The sequence below is a fragment of the Mauremys reevesii genome, linkage group 2 (genome assembly GCF_016161935.1).
Source record: "Mauremys reevesii isolate NIE-2019 linkage group 2, ASM1616193v1, whole genome shotgun sequence".
Lineage (NCBI taxonomy): Eukaryota > Metazoa > Chordata > Testudines > Geoemydidae > Mauremys > Mauremys reevesii.
The window spans coordinates 23,257,130-23,271,539 of NC_052624.1; the positions used below are offsets into that span (position 1 = coordinate 23,257,130).

The 14,410-nt window shown below is 49.6% G+C and overlaps 1 protein-coding gene and 1 long non-coding RNA gene across 6 annotated transcripts in view; one reads left to right on the top strand and one right to left on the bottom strand.

Annotated features, from left to right (window-relative positions):
* GTPBP4 (GTP binding protein 4) overlaps positions 1–14,410 on the top strand; it is a 47,577-nt gene that overhangs the window by 16,395 nt on the left and 16,772 nt on the right. For 2 of the 5 annotated variants that reach the window (XM_039522730.1, XM_039522731.1), the window contains exon 2: positions 886–1,021. The exons of 2 other annotated variants lie outside the window; for them this stretch is intronic. Coding sequence is in view for 1 of the 3 variants with exons in the window: in XM_039522728.1 (XP_039378662.1) it covers positions 12,575–12,622 (48 nt within the window). In the remaining 2 variants the exon portion in view is untranslated. Of the gene's footprint in view, positions 1–885; positions 1,022–12,467; positions 12,623–14,410 lie in introns of those variants that run through there. One more of the 5 variants, XM_039522728.1, reaches the window with a different exon arrangement.
* Positions 12–7,093, bottom strand: LOC120397167. The gene is made up of 3 exons (XR_005593698.1): positions 7,040–7,093; positions 2,081–2,196; positions 12–569 (listed from the first exon to the last, which is right to left on the bottom strand). It is a non-coding gene; the product is annotated as an uncharacterized LOC120397167 (long non-coding RNA).

Genomic DNA, 14,410 nt, shown 5'->3' on the forward strand with positions numbered 1-14,410 from the left:
CATGCTTTCTAGTGACTAAAGCTTAATTTTAGCAAGTTACAATCTTTGTTTAAGCAGTTTTCTCAGTTACATCAAGTTACTGACATCTCCAGCTCTCCAGGCTTGAGGGTCCAACTGTCACAGACTCTTGTGAGACTTCTGCTTAACATTCTTTCAAACATCCATCCATTCTAGGTATATATTTTTTCAAATATCAATTGATTTATTTTTTTCCTGCACTGTTATGTATGGGAAAGGAAAAATGAAAGGGAGGGGAGAGATGAGGAATAGTAGCAAGAAGTACAGACCATTAAATGTCTACAGCGTGTCCTTTAGCTGCACCAGGATGGGTCAAAGGTGCTGATATGAAGTGCAAGCTCTGATATCAGGGTACGCTGCCAGTTTGCATTGCTGCCTGGGTCTCCTGGGGGAGCAGAGGCTTTCAGCTTCCATCCAAGGAGCTAGTGGCCATACAATAGCCTCAGGATGAGTGGCGAGCGTCTGCTAGGCTTGATGTTTGCTCTTTGTAGGCTTGTCCTGTGTCTGTCATTTTCTCTTTGCTTTCCTTGATTTTCCACTCTGAGTCCTGCCTAGATTAATAAATGAGCAGTGTTTAGCAAAACATGTTCATTAACACCCTGTGTTGGATGATATTTAAATCAGCTCATTGCTCCCCATCCGGAGTCCTCATTCTCCCAAATCAGTGCCCCAACTCACTACTTCCCACCCACAGCCTCCCTCCATTCTTCAGAACCTGGGGGAAACAGGATGGTGTGCTGTCTCACCACAGCTAAGTCACGAGATGCCTCCCTAAGACTGGATAGGCTACTGACGTTGATGGACTGGGATCCACGGGTGATGGTGCATATCAGTACTAATGACACTGTGTCACGGAATATCTCTCAGATTATGGACTACTTCAGGGAGCTCAGAAGGGTGCTGAGATAGAAGAATATTCAAGTGATTTTCTTGGAGATCATTCCTATCCCATGAGCAAAGGAAGAAAGGAGGCAGAACGTTCTGGAAGTGAAAAGCTGGCTAGGTAAGTGGGATAAGGTAGAGAGGTTTTGAAAGGCCTCAAACTAACAACAAAGGGAGAGAGTAAAAGAGGGAAGAAATGAGCACTTATTTAACACACAACTCAGGTGGTGAGAACAAAAATAATCAAGAAACCAAAGGACATAAAGAGAAGAAATTATTTAATTGTCTATATACCAGTGCTAGGAGCCTGAGTGACAGACAAGAATAGGAGTTGCTCACTTGAGCATAAATTGGATCTAGCTGGAATGACTGAAACCTCGTGGGATGATTCACATGATTGGAATGTGAACAATCAATGGTTATAGCCAGGGGCAGCTCTAGGCACCAGCAAAACAAGCTGGTGCCTAGGGCGGCAAAATGTAGGGGGCGTCCCCTGCCGCCGGGGAGGGCGGGAGGCTGGGCTGGCGGACCTGCCGCCGTCATGGCCGCGGCAGGTCGACCGGAGCCCGGGACGAGTGGACCTGCCGCAGGCATAACTGCGGAGGGGGCGCTCGTCCCGCGGCTCGGCTGGACCTCCCGCAGGCATGACTGCGGCAGGTCAACCGGAGCCGCGGGACCACGGCACCCGCCGCAGTCATGCCTGCGGCAGGTCCACTCGTCCCGGGCTCCGGTCGACCTGCCGCAGCGGGAGCTCAACTGGAGCCGCGGGAAGAAGGGACCCGCCCCAGGACCGGGGAAGGGCGGCGCAGCGCACCGCGCTGCTTGGGGCAGCGTGATTTCTAGAGCCGCCCCTGGTTATAGCTAAGGCTAAGATTTGTCATGGATATTTTTAGTAATAGTCATGGACACGTCATGGGCAATAAAGAAAAATTCACAAAAGCTGTGACCTGTCTGTGACTTTTTGCTGTTGCAGCTCCATGGTGTTCCCCGCCACCATGGGTGGCTGGAAGCTGTGGCGTTCTCCCTCCAGCCACGGCAGCTGGGAGCTGCAGAATGACCATATTTCCCAAAGAGAAAATGGGACACCCCTAGCCACTCGCCCAAGGTGTCCCCCTCCCCCTGCACAAGGTTGTTGCCTGTTGCTGGAACCCTGAGAAGGGCCCCCTCAGGAGTCTGTCACCTGTTGCTGGAACTTTGCAGGGGCCCTTCCTGTCGCTTGTCACCTTTGTTGCCTGTCGCTGGAACCCTGACAGGGCCCGACTGGCTGTCAGCTCCAAAGTCTTGCAGTCCCTGGGACTGAAGCAGAGAATGTCAGGAAGGTCTCTGGAAGTCATGGATTCCGTGACTTCCATAACCTCCGTGACAAACTTAGCCTTAGTTATAGCCTATTTATGAAGGATCAAGTGAGCAAGAAGGGAGGAGTGGCACTGTATGTCAAATATGGCATAACTTGTTTCTGAGTCACTGTTAATTCGGAAGAAAATGATCTTGAATCCTTATGGATTAATGTTGTAACAGATAAAGCACAAGATGGGGGTATTAGCTAGTGTCTGCTACCACCCACCAAATTTCACTGGGGAACAGGATGACAAGCTCCTTAAGCACTTCTCTCTCATGGGTAGGGCAAAAAAGGCTGCATAATCACGGGAGACTTCAGTCTAAGTGACACATGCTGGAGGTCTCATGCTGCCAGTACTAAAACATCCTGAGAATTTCTAAATATTATAAATATTATATTTAGTGATTGTTTGGAAATGTGAATTGAAATTGAAACATTAATACACACTTTAAAAGCATATAGAGTGTATGATAAAATGTGTATCTGAAAAAGTATAATAGATTTGAAAAGTATGAAGATAGACTAACTTCCTTATACAGCTGATGTTTTTTATGACAATGTCAGTGTATTCATTTTGATGACGTTGGCCAACCTAATAATTTCAAATTATGATTTGTAAGCAAAGTCTAAATGAGCTCTCTCTGACAGCTAGTGATGAGCTGGGGGCTGGGGGGAAAGGTTTCAGGACCAGATTGTATTTACATTCACACCTAATCTACCTAGGTATCCAGCAAACAGAGCTGCGTTGCCCAAGTGGTAGATTTTGGCTGGGGTTGGGTTACAAATCATTTTAATGCATGAAATGTTATTCTTACTGTATGAGTAAAGGGCAGTAGAACTGTACTTAGACTGGTGCTGATCGAGGGCATCAAGAGAAAGGGTGGGGACAGGTGTTTTGCTTGATGGTCTGCTTGAGTCACAAGAACTGTTTGACCTGCCCCTCTCCACTGTTTAAAGACAGAGCTGATTAGTCTCCATAGATAGTCTTTTGTTTTGTTTTGTTTAGTGACCACCACAGCTGAAATCACTGATAATCAGGCCTAAGTACTTAGACCTACAGTGGGACAGTGTTTCTGTGGAAGAGACGGCCCAGTCTGCACTAGCAGCGGGGTTCCCCCACTGAGAGCTCAGCTGAAATCACTGAGAGCTGGGTGGAACCTCAAGAGACCAACTCGCAGAGGTCACAGTGGCAGGTGGCAGCAGAAGGTGACGGTGCAGGGCTATTGGCAACAGAGCAATGGAGTGAACGGTGGCACAATGAACAACTGTGGCCAGAGCGAATAGTGAGCAGCTGGAGGAACGAGCAAGGTGCCTTCTGGCCCCCCCACCTGGGACGTGAACTCATGTGAAAGCACCTCTGAACTCTGAGTCTCCACTGACCAAGGACAACACCGGCGAGTGTTAATGAGGGAGTTAAGAATGCTAGAGATACAACACAGTTCATGCGAACAAACATGGCTGTGGCATCATATTTTTTATTTAAGCAAGAGATAACACACACTACAAACTGGAGGCCAGTGTTAAGTGCATTGTCACTTGTTCATCCTGAAGTTGAACACTGGTTCTGAACAAGACCAGCAAATGCTCACTAACTTTCTGCAAGAAACAAAACTGACTGGCTAGAAGCATGTTGTGCAACAGTGAAAGACTCAACAGTTGAAAAAGTGAAGAACTCTCTCACCATGTTCAAAAAATTTGCATAAATGGTTGATGAATGCACCAATGCAAATGGGCATCAAGTATTAAATCATTGTGTACATTATCTTGATGTCAGTGGTAGGCCAGTAGATGCATTTGTAGCTGTTCAAGTTATAGAAGACACATCGGCTGCATCTGTGATAACCCACATCTTAGAAGAGTTAAATGCTTGTCAATTGAACCCCAAACTGATGGCTGCTTGTGTATTTGATGGAGCTGCAAACTTCTCTGGAAGACATGGTGGAGTACAAGCTTTTCTCAGAGAAAAGTGTAGCCCTAATCTCTCCAATACACACTACAGAGGCCATCTACTTCAACTAGCACTAGTATGAGCTGCAGACTCTTCAAAAGACATTAAAAAAAGCTATAAATTTAATGTCTTCATATTATTTTTTCAGCAAGAGTCCAAAAAGACTGAACATCTTGGAAAATATAGAAGATACACTGGGACTGAAGTTCAAATTAGTCCAACCTGGGAAAACCCTCTGGCTTTTTCATGAGTGATCCTTGGCTGTTGTCTTAAAATTACTCCAGCTGTTATTACTGGCTTTGGAAAGTATCTACCAAGATGGGATGGATCTAAGTAGTGAGGCTGGTGGATTTGCTACTACTTTCAGAGAAGACTATTGCCATTTTCTCTTTTGAAACCACTTGAGTCATTAAACAATGCCATCCAGGCATCTGCTACAACAGTAGTAGGTCTTTGTCCAGCAATAGAAGCTACATTTGGATCAATCAGAGAGCTATCCATTGAAAAAGTACTGGAAGAAGCAAAGACTTCAGTCAAGAAGTTGACTAATGAAGGCATTTATATTGAATCCTTCAGTGAGGAGGACAAGAAGTGTTTGTTAAGACAACTGAAAAAGTACACAGACTTGGTTTTTAAAAATCTACAACAGCAACTTCTAGATTCTACTCAACCTCTTTGTAGCTTTTATAGATCCCTGTCCTATAAAACACCAACAGTTGAGTGAAGTAAGGCACTACCAGCAATGGGGCTGCCATGTGCTCAGGACAGAATAGAGAATTTGAACACAGAATGGAATATCATATGACAAATGAATGAAGATTTGACTTCAACTTCCTTTTTATCATCACTAGTGGCTCGACCCTATGTGATGCTATGTTTCCTGGGATGAAAGAAGTAGGAATTCATCTCTTGCTACTCCAGTAACAGCTACAGCTGAGCGTTCTTTTTCATCACTGAATAGAATTTTGTGCTTCGAATTTTGTGCTTCTGCCTGATCATGTGAATGAACTACAGAGCATATCAAGTGAAGGAATGGAAGTACCGGACACAAGAGAAGCCACCAAAGATGAACGCATTTGCATTCAAGAAGTTCATTAACAGAGTTGTGCAAAATTATAACAAGAAACCAAGAAGGATGTAGATGTAGATGAAGTGCTTCACGGAAGGCTTGAGTAGCCAACTTTAATTTGTGTGATGATTTTAAAACATGAGTTAAATCTAATAAAATGGTCATTAATTTTTTTTTCAGTTTTTACTATGGTGCCATACAGCCCATCTTCACCCTTACGGTCTCACCCCTCATTGGCCCTGCCCTCCCCCGCCCCCATAAATTCAAACACCCGCACTAATTTCAATTCCTGGGGAAAACACCGCATCCCACTAACTTACATCCAAGAGTTTTAAAAGAGCAGGAGCTTGCTGGACAATTAATGTTAATTTTTCAATAAATCTTGGACTACTGCAGAAGTTCCAGAAGACTGGAAGAAAGCTAATGTTGAGCCAATATTGAAAAAGGGTAAACAGGATGACTTGCATAATTATAGGCCTGACACTGATCCAGGGAAAAATAATGGAACAACTGAGATGAAAGGAGAGCAATGTAATGCCAGTCAACCTGAGTTTATGGAAAATAGATCTTGTTAGGCTAACTTTATTTTTGATGAGATTACAAGTTTGATAAAGATATTAGTGCTGATGTAATTATATTTAGATTTCTGTAAAGCATTTGACTTAGTGCCATGTGACATTTTTACCAAAACCTAGAATGAGCCAAAAATTACATGGCACACATTAGATGGTTTAAAAAATGACTGGTCTCTAAATGTAATTGTAAATGGGGAATTATTAAGGAGCAGGTATGCGTTTAGTGAGGTCTTAGAGGTCTTGGTTCTTGGCCCTACACTAATTAACAATTTTATGACCTGGAAGTAAACATAAAATCATCACTGATCAAGTTTGCAGAGGACCCAAACAATGGGAGAAGGATAAGTAGTGAAGATAGGTCACTGATGCAGGGCAATCTGGATTGCTTGGTAAACCAGGCACAAAGCAACTAAAATATGCCTTTTTATATGGTTAACAAAGAATGTAAGCCCTACATAAAGGATGTGGGAGTTGATCTTGGGAAGCTGTCATAGTAGACCATGTCTGTGACCATGTCTGTGACCAAAAATGCAGTGAATGCGATCCTCAGCTGTATAAACAGCTGGATCTCAGGTAGGAGTAGAGAGGTTTTTTCACCTGGTGTGTCCACTGCTGGAATGCTGGGGCCAGGTGCTGCAGAAGGAGGTGATCCAGTGGAGAGGGAGCAGAGAAGAACCAGCAGGGTGTGACTAAAGGGTTAGAAAACATCTCCGGGCAGGAGCTTGATGGTTAACCCAAGTGAGGGTTCAGCAGTGACTAGACCCGTGCTGGCCAAGGGGCTCACCAGCCTGGCACAGAATCAGGGGCGGCTCTAGACCCCAGCGCGCCAAGCAGGCGCTTGGGGCGGCTGTTTCCCGGGGGGGCGGCATTTGGCTCCGGTTGAGCTCCCGCCGGCATGCCTGCGGCAGGTCCACTGGAGCCCGGAACGAGCGGACCTGCCGCAGGCATGACTGCGGCGGGTCCCGTCTTCCCGCGGCTCCGGTTGAGCTCCTGCAGGCATGACTGCGGCAGGTCCGCTCGTCCCGGGCTCCGGTGGACCTGCCGCAGGCATGCCGGCAGGAGCTCAACCGGAGCCGCGGGAAGAGGGGACCCGCCGCGGGACCGGGGAAGGGCGGCGCAGCGCTCCGCGCTGCTTGGGGCAGCCTACTTTCTAGAGCCGCCCCTGCACAGAATGGTGGGCAGGGGCGAAAGTAATTTACAGGACTTACCGGTACTGCCGGAGTCCTGAGGGGGTGTGTGGTCTCATCCGGAAGAGGTGCGGCCTCATCCAGAAGAGGTGGGGCCTCTCAAGATTTAAAAGCCCTGGGGCACCAGCTGAAGAGGTGGCTGGGAGCCCCAGGGCCATTAAATCAACCAGGGGCTCCCAGCTTAAGAGGTGGCTGGGAGCCCCCAGGGCTCAGGGGCAAATTAAAGGGCCCAGGACTCCAGCGGCACCCCGAGCTTTGCGGGGCTGGGGCAGGGACTTAAAGGGCCCGGAGCTCCTGCTGCTGAGGGGAGCCCCAGCCCTTTAAATCCTGGTCCCAGCCAGCCGCCAGAGCCCTACATACTGGGGGCTGAAGCCGGATCCATGCGGCGTGGCGGGCACCCAGGCGCACAGTTACCCGCGGGGTGCTGGGTCCGGGGGGTGTTTTACACAGGGATGGGGGGCTCCATCCACCCAAGGGTTCGAGCCAGCTGCCCGCCTCAGTCGAGCCCGGCGCTGAGAGGAGGCGGCTGCGGGCAGCAGCTCTAGGCAGCAGGTCAGGGCTTGTCTACACTACAGGACTATTTCGAATCTACTTAAGTCGAATTTGTGGATTCGACCTTAATAAGTCGAATTTGTGTATCCATACTAAATACACAAATTCGAACTTCTGAGTCCACATTCACGGGGCCAGCTTCGACTTTGGAAGCGGTGCACTGTGGGAAGCTATCCCACAGTTCCCGCACTCCCCGCTGCCCATTGGAATTGTGGGATTTCCCCCCAATTCATGCTGGGGGGAAAAATGTGTCGTCATTGAACCGTCAATCCCGCCCTCCCTGTCTTCCTTGAAAGCGCCGGCGGGAAATCTGTTCGCGCCCTTGTCTGGTCGGTTACAGCGCGGACGCCACAGCACTGCGAGCATGGAGCCCGCTGCGATCATCGCTGCACTTATGGCCGTTGTCAACTCCTCGCACGTTATCGTCCACCTCTTCCACAGTCAGATGCTGAGAAACCGGGCGAGGAGGCTCCGGCAGCACGGTGAGGAGAGTGGCGCAGACCTCTCAGAAAGCAGGGTACGCCGGGCAGTGGAGATCATGGTGGCAATGGGTCAAGTTCATGGTGTGGAATGGCGATTCTGGGCCCGGGAAACAAGCACAGACTGGTGGGACCGCATAGTGCTGCAGGTCTGGGATGACACAGAGTGGCTGCGAAACTTCAGGATGCGTAAGGGCACTTTCCTTGAACTGTGTGACTTGCTGTCCCCTGCCCTGAAGCGCCAGGACACAAGGATGCGAGCAGCCCTGAGTGTGCAGAAGCGAGTGGCCATAGCCCTCTGGAAACTTGCCACGCCAGACAGCTACCGGTCAGTAGCGAACCACTTTGGCGTGGGCAAATCTACCGTGGGGATTGCTGTGATTCAAGTAGCCCACGCAATCGTTGAGCAACTGCTCTCAAAGGTAGTGACTCTCGGAAATGTCCAGGTCATCATAGATGGCTTCGCCGCGATGGGATTCCCAAACTGCGGTGGGGCTATAGATGGGACTCACATCCCTATCCTGGCACCAGCCCACCAGGCCAGCGAGTACATTAACCGAAAGGGCTACTTTTCAATGGTGCTGCAAGCTGTGGTGGACCATAGGGGACGTTTTACCAACATCAACGTCGGGTGGGTGGGCAAGGTTCATGACGCGCGCGTGTGTTCAGGAACTCTGGTCTGTTTAGACGCCTCCAGGCAGGCACTTTCTTCCCGGACCACAAAATAACGGTTGGGGATGTGCAGATGCCTACAGTGATCCTCGGGGACCCGGCCTACCCGCTAATGCCCTGGCTCATGAAGCCCTATACAGGCGCCTTGGACAGTGAAAAGGAACTCTTCAACTACCGGCTGAGCAAGTGCAGAATGGTGGTGGAGTGTGCTTCGGACGTCTCAAGGAGATGGCGGACCTTACTGACTCGCTCGGACATCAGCGAAAAGAATATCCCCGTAGTTATTGCTGCTTGCTGTGTGCTCCACAATCTCTGTGAGAGCAAGGGCGAGACCTTTTTGGCCGCTTGGGAGGTTGAGGCAAATCGCCTGGCTGCTGTTTACGATCAGCCAGACACCCGTGCTGAGAGAATATCCCAGCGGGAAGCGATATGCATCAGGGAGGCTTTGAAAGCGAGTTTCCTCGCAGAGCAGGGTAACCTGTGACTGTCCACTTGATTTTAAGAGAGCCTGATCATAAACCAAGTTTCCCCCACTTCCGAAGGCCTTTTTAAAACTAAGGACATGTTTTAGTAATTAATAATAAATCTTTCGTTGACTTTGCATTTGTCTTTCTTCGTTGAAACATGGAAGCATTCTGTGCTGGTTAAGGTGTGCACTGATGGGTGGGTTTGCAGGAAGGGGCGAGGGGTGCCGTCTTTGGATAGGGGTTAACATGACGGCTGTGGGTTTGGGCGTTGGAAGGGGTGAGGGGTGTGGGGGAAGGGTGAGTATCTGCCCCTGGATGAGGTCTCTTTTTGGGGCTCAGGGCACCGGGGAGGATCGTGACTACGGTCCAAGTGCATGTGAAGGGAAGCCTGCCTTTACATTCTGGGATGTCAGGCACCAGGACCCTGCACAAGCATACACATCAAGGAAAGACCCGGGGCAGCATACACCACACAGACTGTCCCTGGTGCCTAGTGACTGCAGTCTGTGTGTGCCCTGCAGTTGACCCTGCAGCCAAGTCTGTAGCATGGCACTGTGGGCTATGCAGTGAAATTACAACCCCCCCCCCCCCGTACAGAACAACAGAAAGTCTTCTGACACCAGAAACGGGACGGAAACAGTCAGTAACACAAAACCGCTTTTAATAATGTAGTAAACAGTGGGGGGGTTGAACTTGGAGTTGGGACTGGTTGATGCTTTAAGGAAAGAGCTTGTACAAATTTACAGCGTGACAGTTGTCTCGAACATTATCGGTGTGCTGCGGTGCAGGGACAGTTCTCACGGCCCCTGCCGCCCCTCCGTCTTGTCACTTTGGGTGAGGGGGGGACAGGACTTCTTGGCGTTGGAGGGCGGTTGCAGATGCACTGCAGGGGGGCTCTCTCCTCCTGACTGCGGTCTTGCAGAACATCTACAAGGCGCCGGAGCGTGTCCGTTTGCTCCCTCATTAGACCAAGCAGCGTTTGAGTCGCCTGCTGGTCTTCCTGCCGCCACCTATCCTCCCGTTCCATGTGTGTGCGATGCTGCTGACACAGGCTCTCCCTCGACTGTCTCTGCTCTGCCGCCTCCGCTCTGGAGCTGGCCATCAGTTCCTGGAACATGTCGTCCCTTGTCTTTTTCTTGCGGCGTCTAATCTGAGCCAGCCTCTGCGAGGGGGATGGCGGGGCAGTCCGGGAAGGAGCCGAAGCTGTGTGATGCGAAAAAGTAGGTGATTTCCTTGAACAAATACATGTTTGCCAACAGTAAACACAGTCTAGTCAGTTTCAGTTAAGAAGACCAAACAGGGAACCAAGTCTCAGGAGATCTCGGAACTAGTCCGAGATTTCGGAATACGCTCTTATTGGCGGCGTGATTGCACTGGATAGCGCACAAGCGAGGAGAGACAGCTGCATCCCTCTTGCACAAAGTCCTGGTAAGCCTTACAGTACAGAGTGCTTATCAGTTAGTGCTTAGCTGTGCTCTCCTGCTGGAGGCAATGTGCAAAGCAGAAAAGATGAGCGTTATGCGGCACCTCCCGCCAGTGAACGGAAAGACCCCTGTATGCTTTTCCTCTGTGGCCTGCAACACGTGGCTGTTAAGCGAGGGTCATTCTTATGCAAAGTAAAACTCTGTTAAGCGAGGGTCATTCTTATGCAAAGTAAAACTCTGTTAAGCGAGGGTCATTCTTATGCAAAGTAAAAGTCTACCATGCACAATAGTAACAGTACACTAATTCCACTAATTAGATGCAGCACTTCCACAACGACATCACCCTGAGGCGTGTCAGGCGCACACAGAGAGAGCGGATGCTAACAGAAGCCCTGCACAGACCAGGACCATACGCCGCCATGCTCGTTGAGGCGATGGTCCCCCTGTACCTGAGGATGGCCTGGCGCGGAAGAGTGTGCTTCAACGGAGCACCCAATAAAGCACCTCTCCCAAGAAACCTCTTGCTGAGGCTTTTCCAGCTGCTCTCTGAGAGCTTTTTTGAACTGTCCCCAGAGGACTATTGCTCCATTCCTATCTGTGTAGACCTGCTGTTTGTATAGTTTCATATTTAAAAATTTTTACATAGTATTTCTATTTTTTATATATATCCCTGTTTCTTAAAAAAATAAATGTTTCCCTGTTTGTACCACTTACCGCCTGATCCTTCCCCTGATTCCGAGTCCGGGTTAACGGGCGGGGACGGTTGGTAGGGGATCTCTGTGAGGGTGATGAAGAGATCCTGGCTGTCAGGGAAAGCGGGAGTGGGTTCGATGTCGCCTGCGCCGTCCTCCAAAGACCCTTCCTCATCTTCCCCATCGGCGAACAGGGAGGGGGAACTGTCCCGGTACACTATTCCGTCCTCGGAGTCCACCGTCACTGGTGGGGCACTGGTGGCAGACCCACCTAGAATGGCATGCAGTGCCTCGTAGAAGCGGCATGTCTGGGGCTGGGCTCTGGAGCGTCCGTTTGCCGCTCTGACTTTTGATACCCTTGTCTTAGGTCCTTCACTTTCACGCGGCACTGCATCGCATCCCGGCTGTATCCTTTGTCTTTCATGGCTTTAGAGACCTTCTCGAAGGTCTTCGCGTTCCGCTTGTTGGAGCGCAGCTCTGAGAGCACAGACTCCTCGCCCCACACAGCGATCAGATCCTGGACTTCCCGGTCACTCCATGCTGGGGACCTCTTTCTAGTCTGGGATTGCCCAGACTCCTCTGCTGGAGAGCTCTGCATCGTTGCAGGTGCTGCGGAGCTCGCCCCGATGTGCAACCAGAACGTCAGATTCAAACCGCCCAGACAGGAAAATGAATTCAAATTTTCGCGGGTCATTTCCTGTGTGGCTGGCCAGAGAATCCAAGCTCGGACTGCTGTCCAGAGCGTCAACAGAGTGGTGCACTGTGGGATAGCTCCCGGAGCTGCTAAGTTCGATTAGCATCCACACCAAGCCTAATTCGAGCTAGCAAGTGCGAATTTAGCGTTACTCCACCTGCCGGGGTGGAGTACCAAATTCGAACTAAAGAGCCCTCTAGTTCGAATTAAATGGCTTCCTGGTGTGGACGGTTGAGCGGTTAGTTCGAATTAACGCTGATAAATTTGAATTAAAGTCCTAGTGTAGACCAGGCCTCAGACTAGATGCTCCTGCAGCTTCTTTCTGCTTCTCCGCCCCCCGGTCCCGGACCCTTTCGCTCGGGCTCGGTTCCCGGCGGCACAGTCTGGCCGCAGGGCGGCGCTGCAGTTCAGACCGCCACGGCAGGGGGCGCTGTGCCCAAGGCGCGCGGCTGACAAAGGGCCGATATTTGAACTCTTGTCCCGGGCTGAGCACCTCGTCGGAAGTCTCGCGAGACTGTACAGGGTTGTTCCGGACCCGGCCAGCTAGGCAGGCAGACACGCGCGGAGGTTGCGGCCATGGCGCTTTACAACTTTAAGAAGATTATGGTGGTTCCTTCCGCCAAGGTGAAGCGCTTCTCCCATCCCCCGTCAGCGCCATCGCAGTGGTAGCGGCGGGGGGCGCGCGCCCCTTTTCTCCTGCCGGCCGCTGTCCGGCAGCTCGTGCTGAGCTGGAGCCATGTGTGCCGGGGGCGCTGCCCCGCCCCGTGCCCAGCGCGTGGGACCTTCACTGCCCCGGGCAGCCTCCGGCCGTGCACACGGGCCGGGGCGGGGGAGCTGGATGAGGGGACCGGCACAGGGCGGGGGCCCAGCAGAGGAGTGGGAGTTGGGGGGGGGCAGCAGAGGAGTGGGAGTTGGGGGGGCCCAGCAGAGGAGGGGGAGTTGGGGGGGCAGGGGCCCAGCAGAGGAGTGGGAGTTGGGGGGGGGGCCCTAGCGCAGGCGTGGGGTGGTGGAGGAGAAGTGTAGTATTGGGCTGCGTGCATGTCACAGGCACCTCTGCCCTGTGAAGCTAACACAAGAGCGGGGTGCCTCTCTGGTGAAAACCACCTCAGCCCAACAGCAGATCTAGTCTTTGGCGTAGTGGCTTCAGGCTGGTTTCACTGAAGCAGTGTTTGCACTGAACACATGTGAAATGTACTGGGGAAAGGTGATGGTTATCAAATATGACTGTCTTGTGCTTTTCCAGGGAGCTAGTAAAGTCTTCGTCAAATTTAAACATAAGCACACATTTTCTGTAACAGGTCCTCCTACATAGCAGAAACTTGGAGCTTGTTAGTATTTAAACCAAACTATGGTTTGACAGGCAGGAATTTTCTAAATTGTAATCCTGACTCTTACTGGTTTAGTGTCTGGCCTTAAACAAATCCTTGTCTGTACCTCAGTTTCCCTTTCTGTAATATATTTAGTTACCTGGCAAAGATTAATTACTCTATTTAATATTTATATACTCTTTTAGTATGTAAGTGCTCAGTATTAACTTTTATAGGGAGAGAAATTAAACAATGAAAATCTGCCACACAAAGGGTAAATGACTGGGCATAAGGTACTATCACAAGTAATGGTTATTATAAGAAATTCATTGTTTTATGATAATCTGAGTTATTGTCACTGCTATGTGTGTAATCCTGAATGTGCAGAACTCCCTCAATGGGACCTATTACTCTTGTCTGAAATGTGAATAAAATTGTCCTTGTTAAAAAAAGACTTCAACAAATTTAAGATTAAGAGGTAAATTCTTGTGGCTAAACATAGCAAGCCTCTCTCTAAAGGCTCTCTATATAAAGTGATTACATCCAAGAGAGCTTATAAATTTTGGTTTTCTCGGGACAGTCACCTTTTGTTTCTCCTTTCTAAATGCAGAACAGGCCTGCTTTCAATCATTATTTTGAGCTTCAGAAGTTCTGTGCCATTTTCAGAGGCATATGTAAATACCAGTGACAATTCTAATGAGTGCCTGCATCCTTCAGACTTCCGTTGACTCTTCTTCTCCCAACCCTTCATTACCTCTCTTCAGAGACAGTTGCTTAAAATCTGTGAAAATGGTTTGAAATTGGCTTTGGAGTTTCATCAGGGTTCAAAGCCTGAGCTGGGTGGTCAGATTGTTGGAGAAAGGACAGTAATGTGCATATTATAAGGAATTGCTCCAACAGGAAAATATAGAGAAATGTTTTTATGCACAATAACTTATTGTTTCATATAGTATCTATTGTGAGAGTATGCAGGTGCTGCACACACATAACTTAGTACACAACTCAGAGTGGGTCAATAAAATACCTGGACAAAACCAACAACTCTTCTCCCCCTATTTAACATTGTCAAAAGTCGGGTGGGGGGGTGGAGGGAAGGAAATGAAGC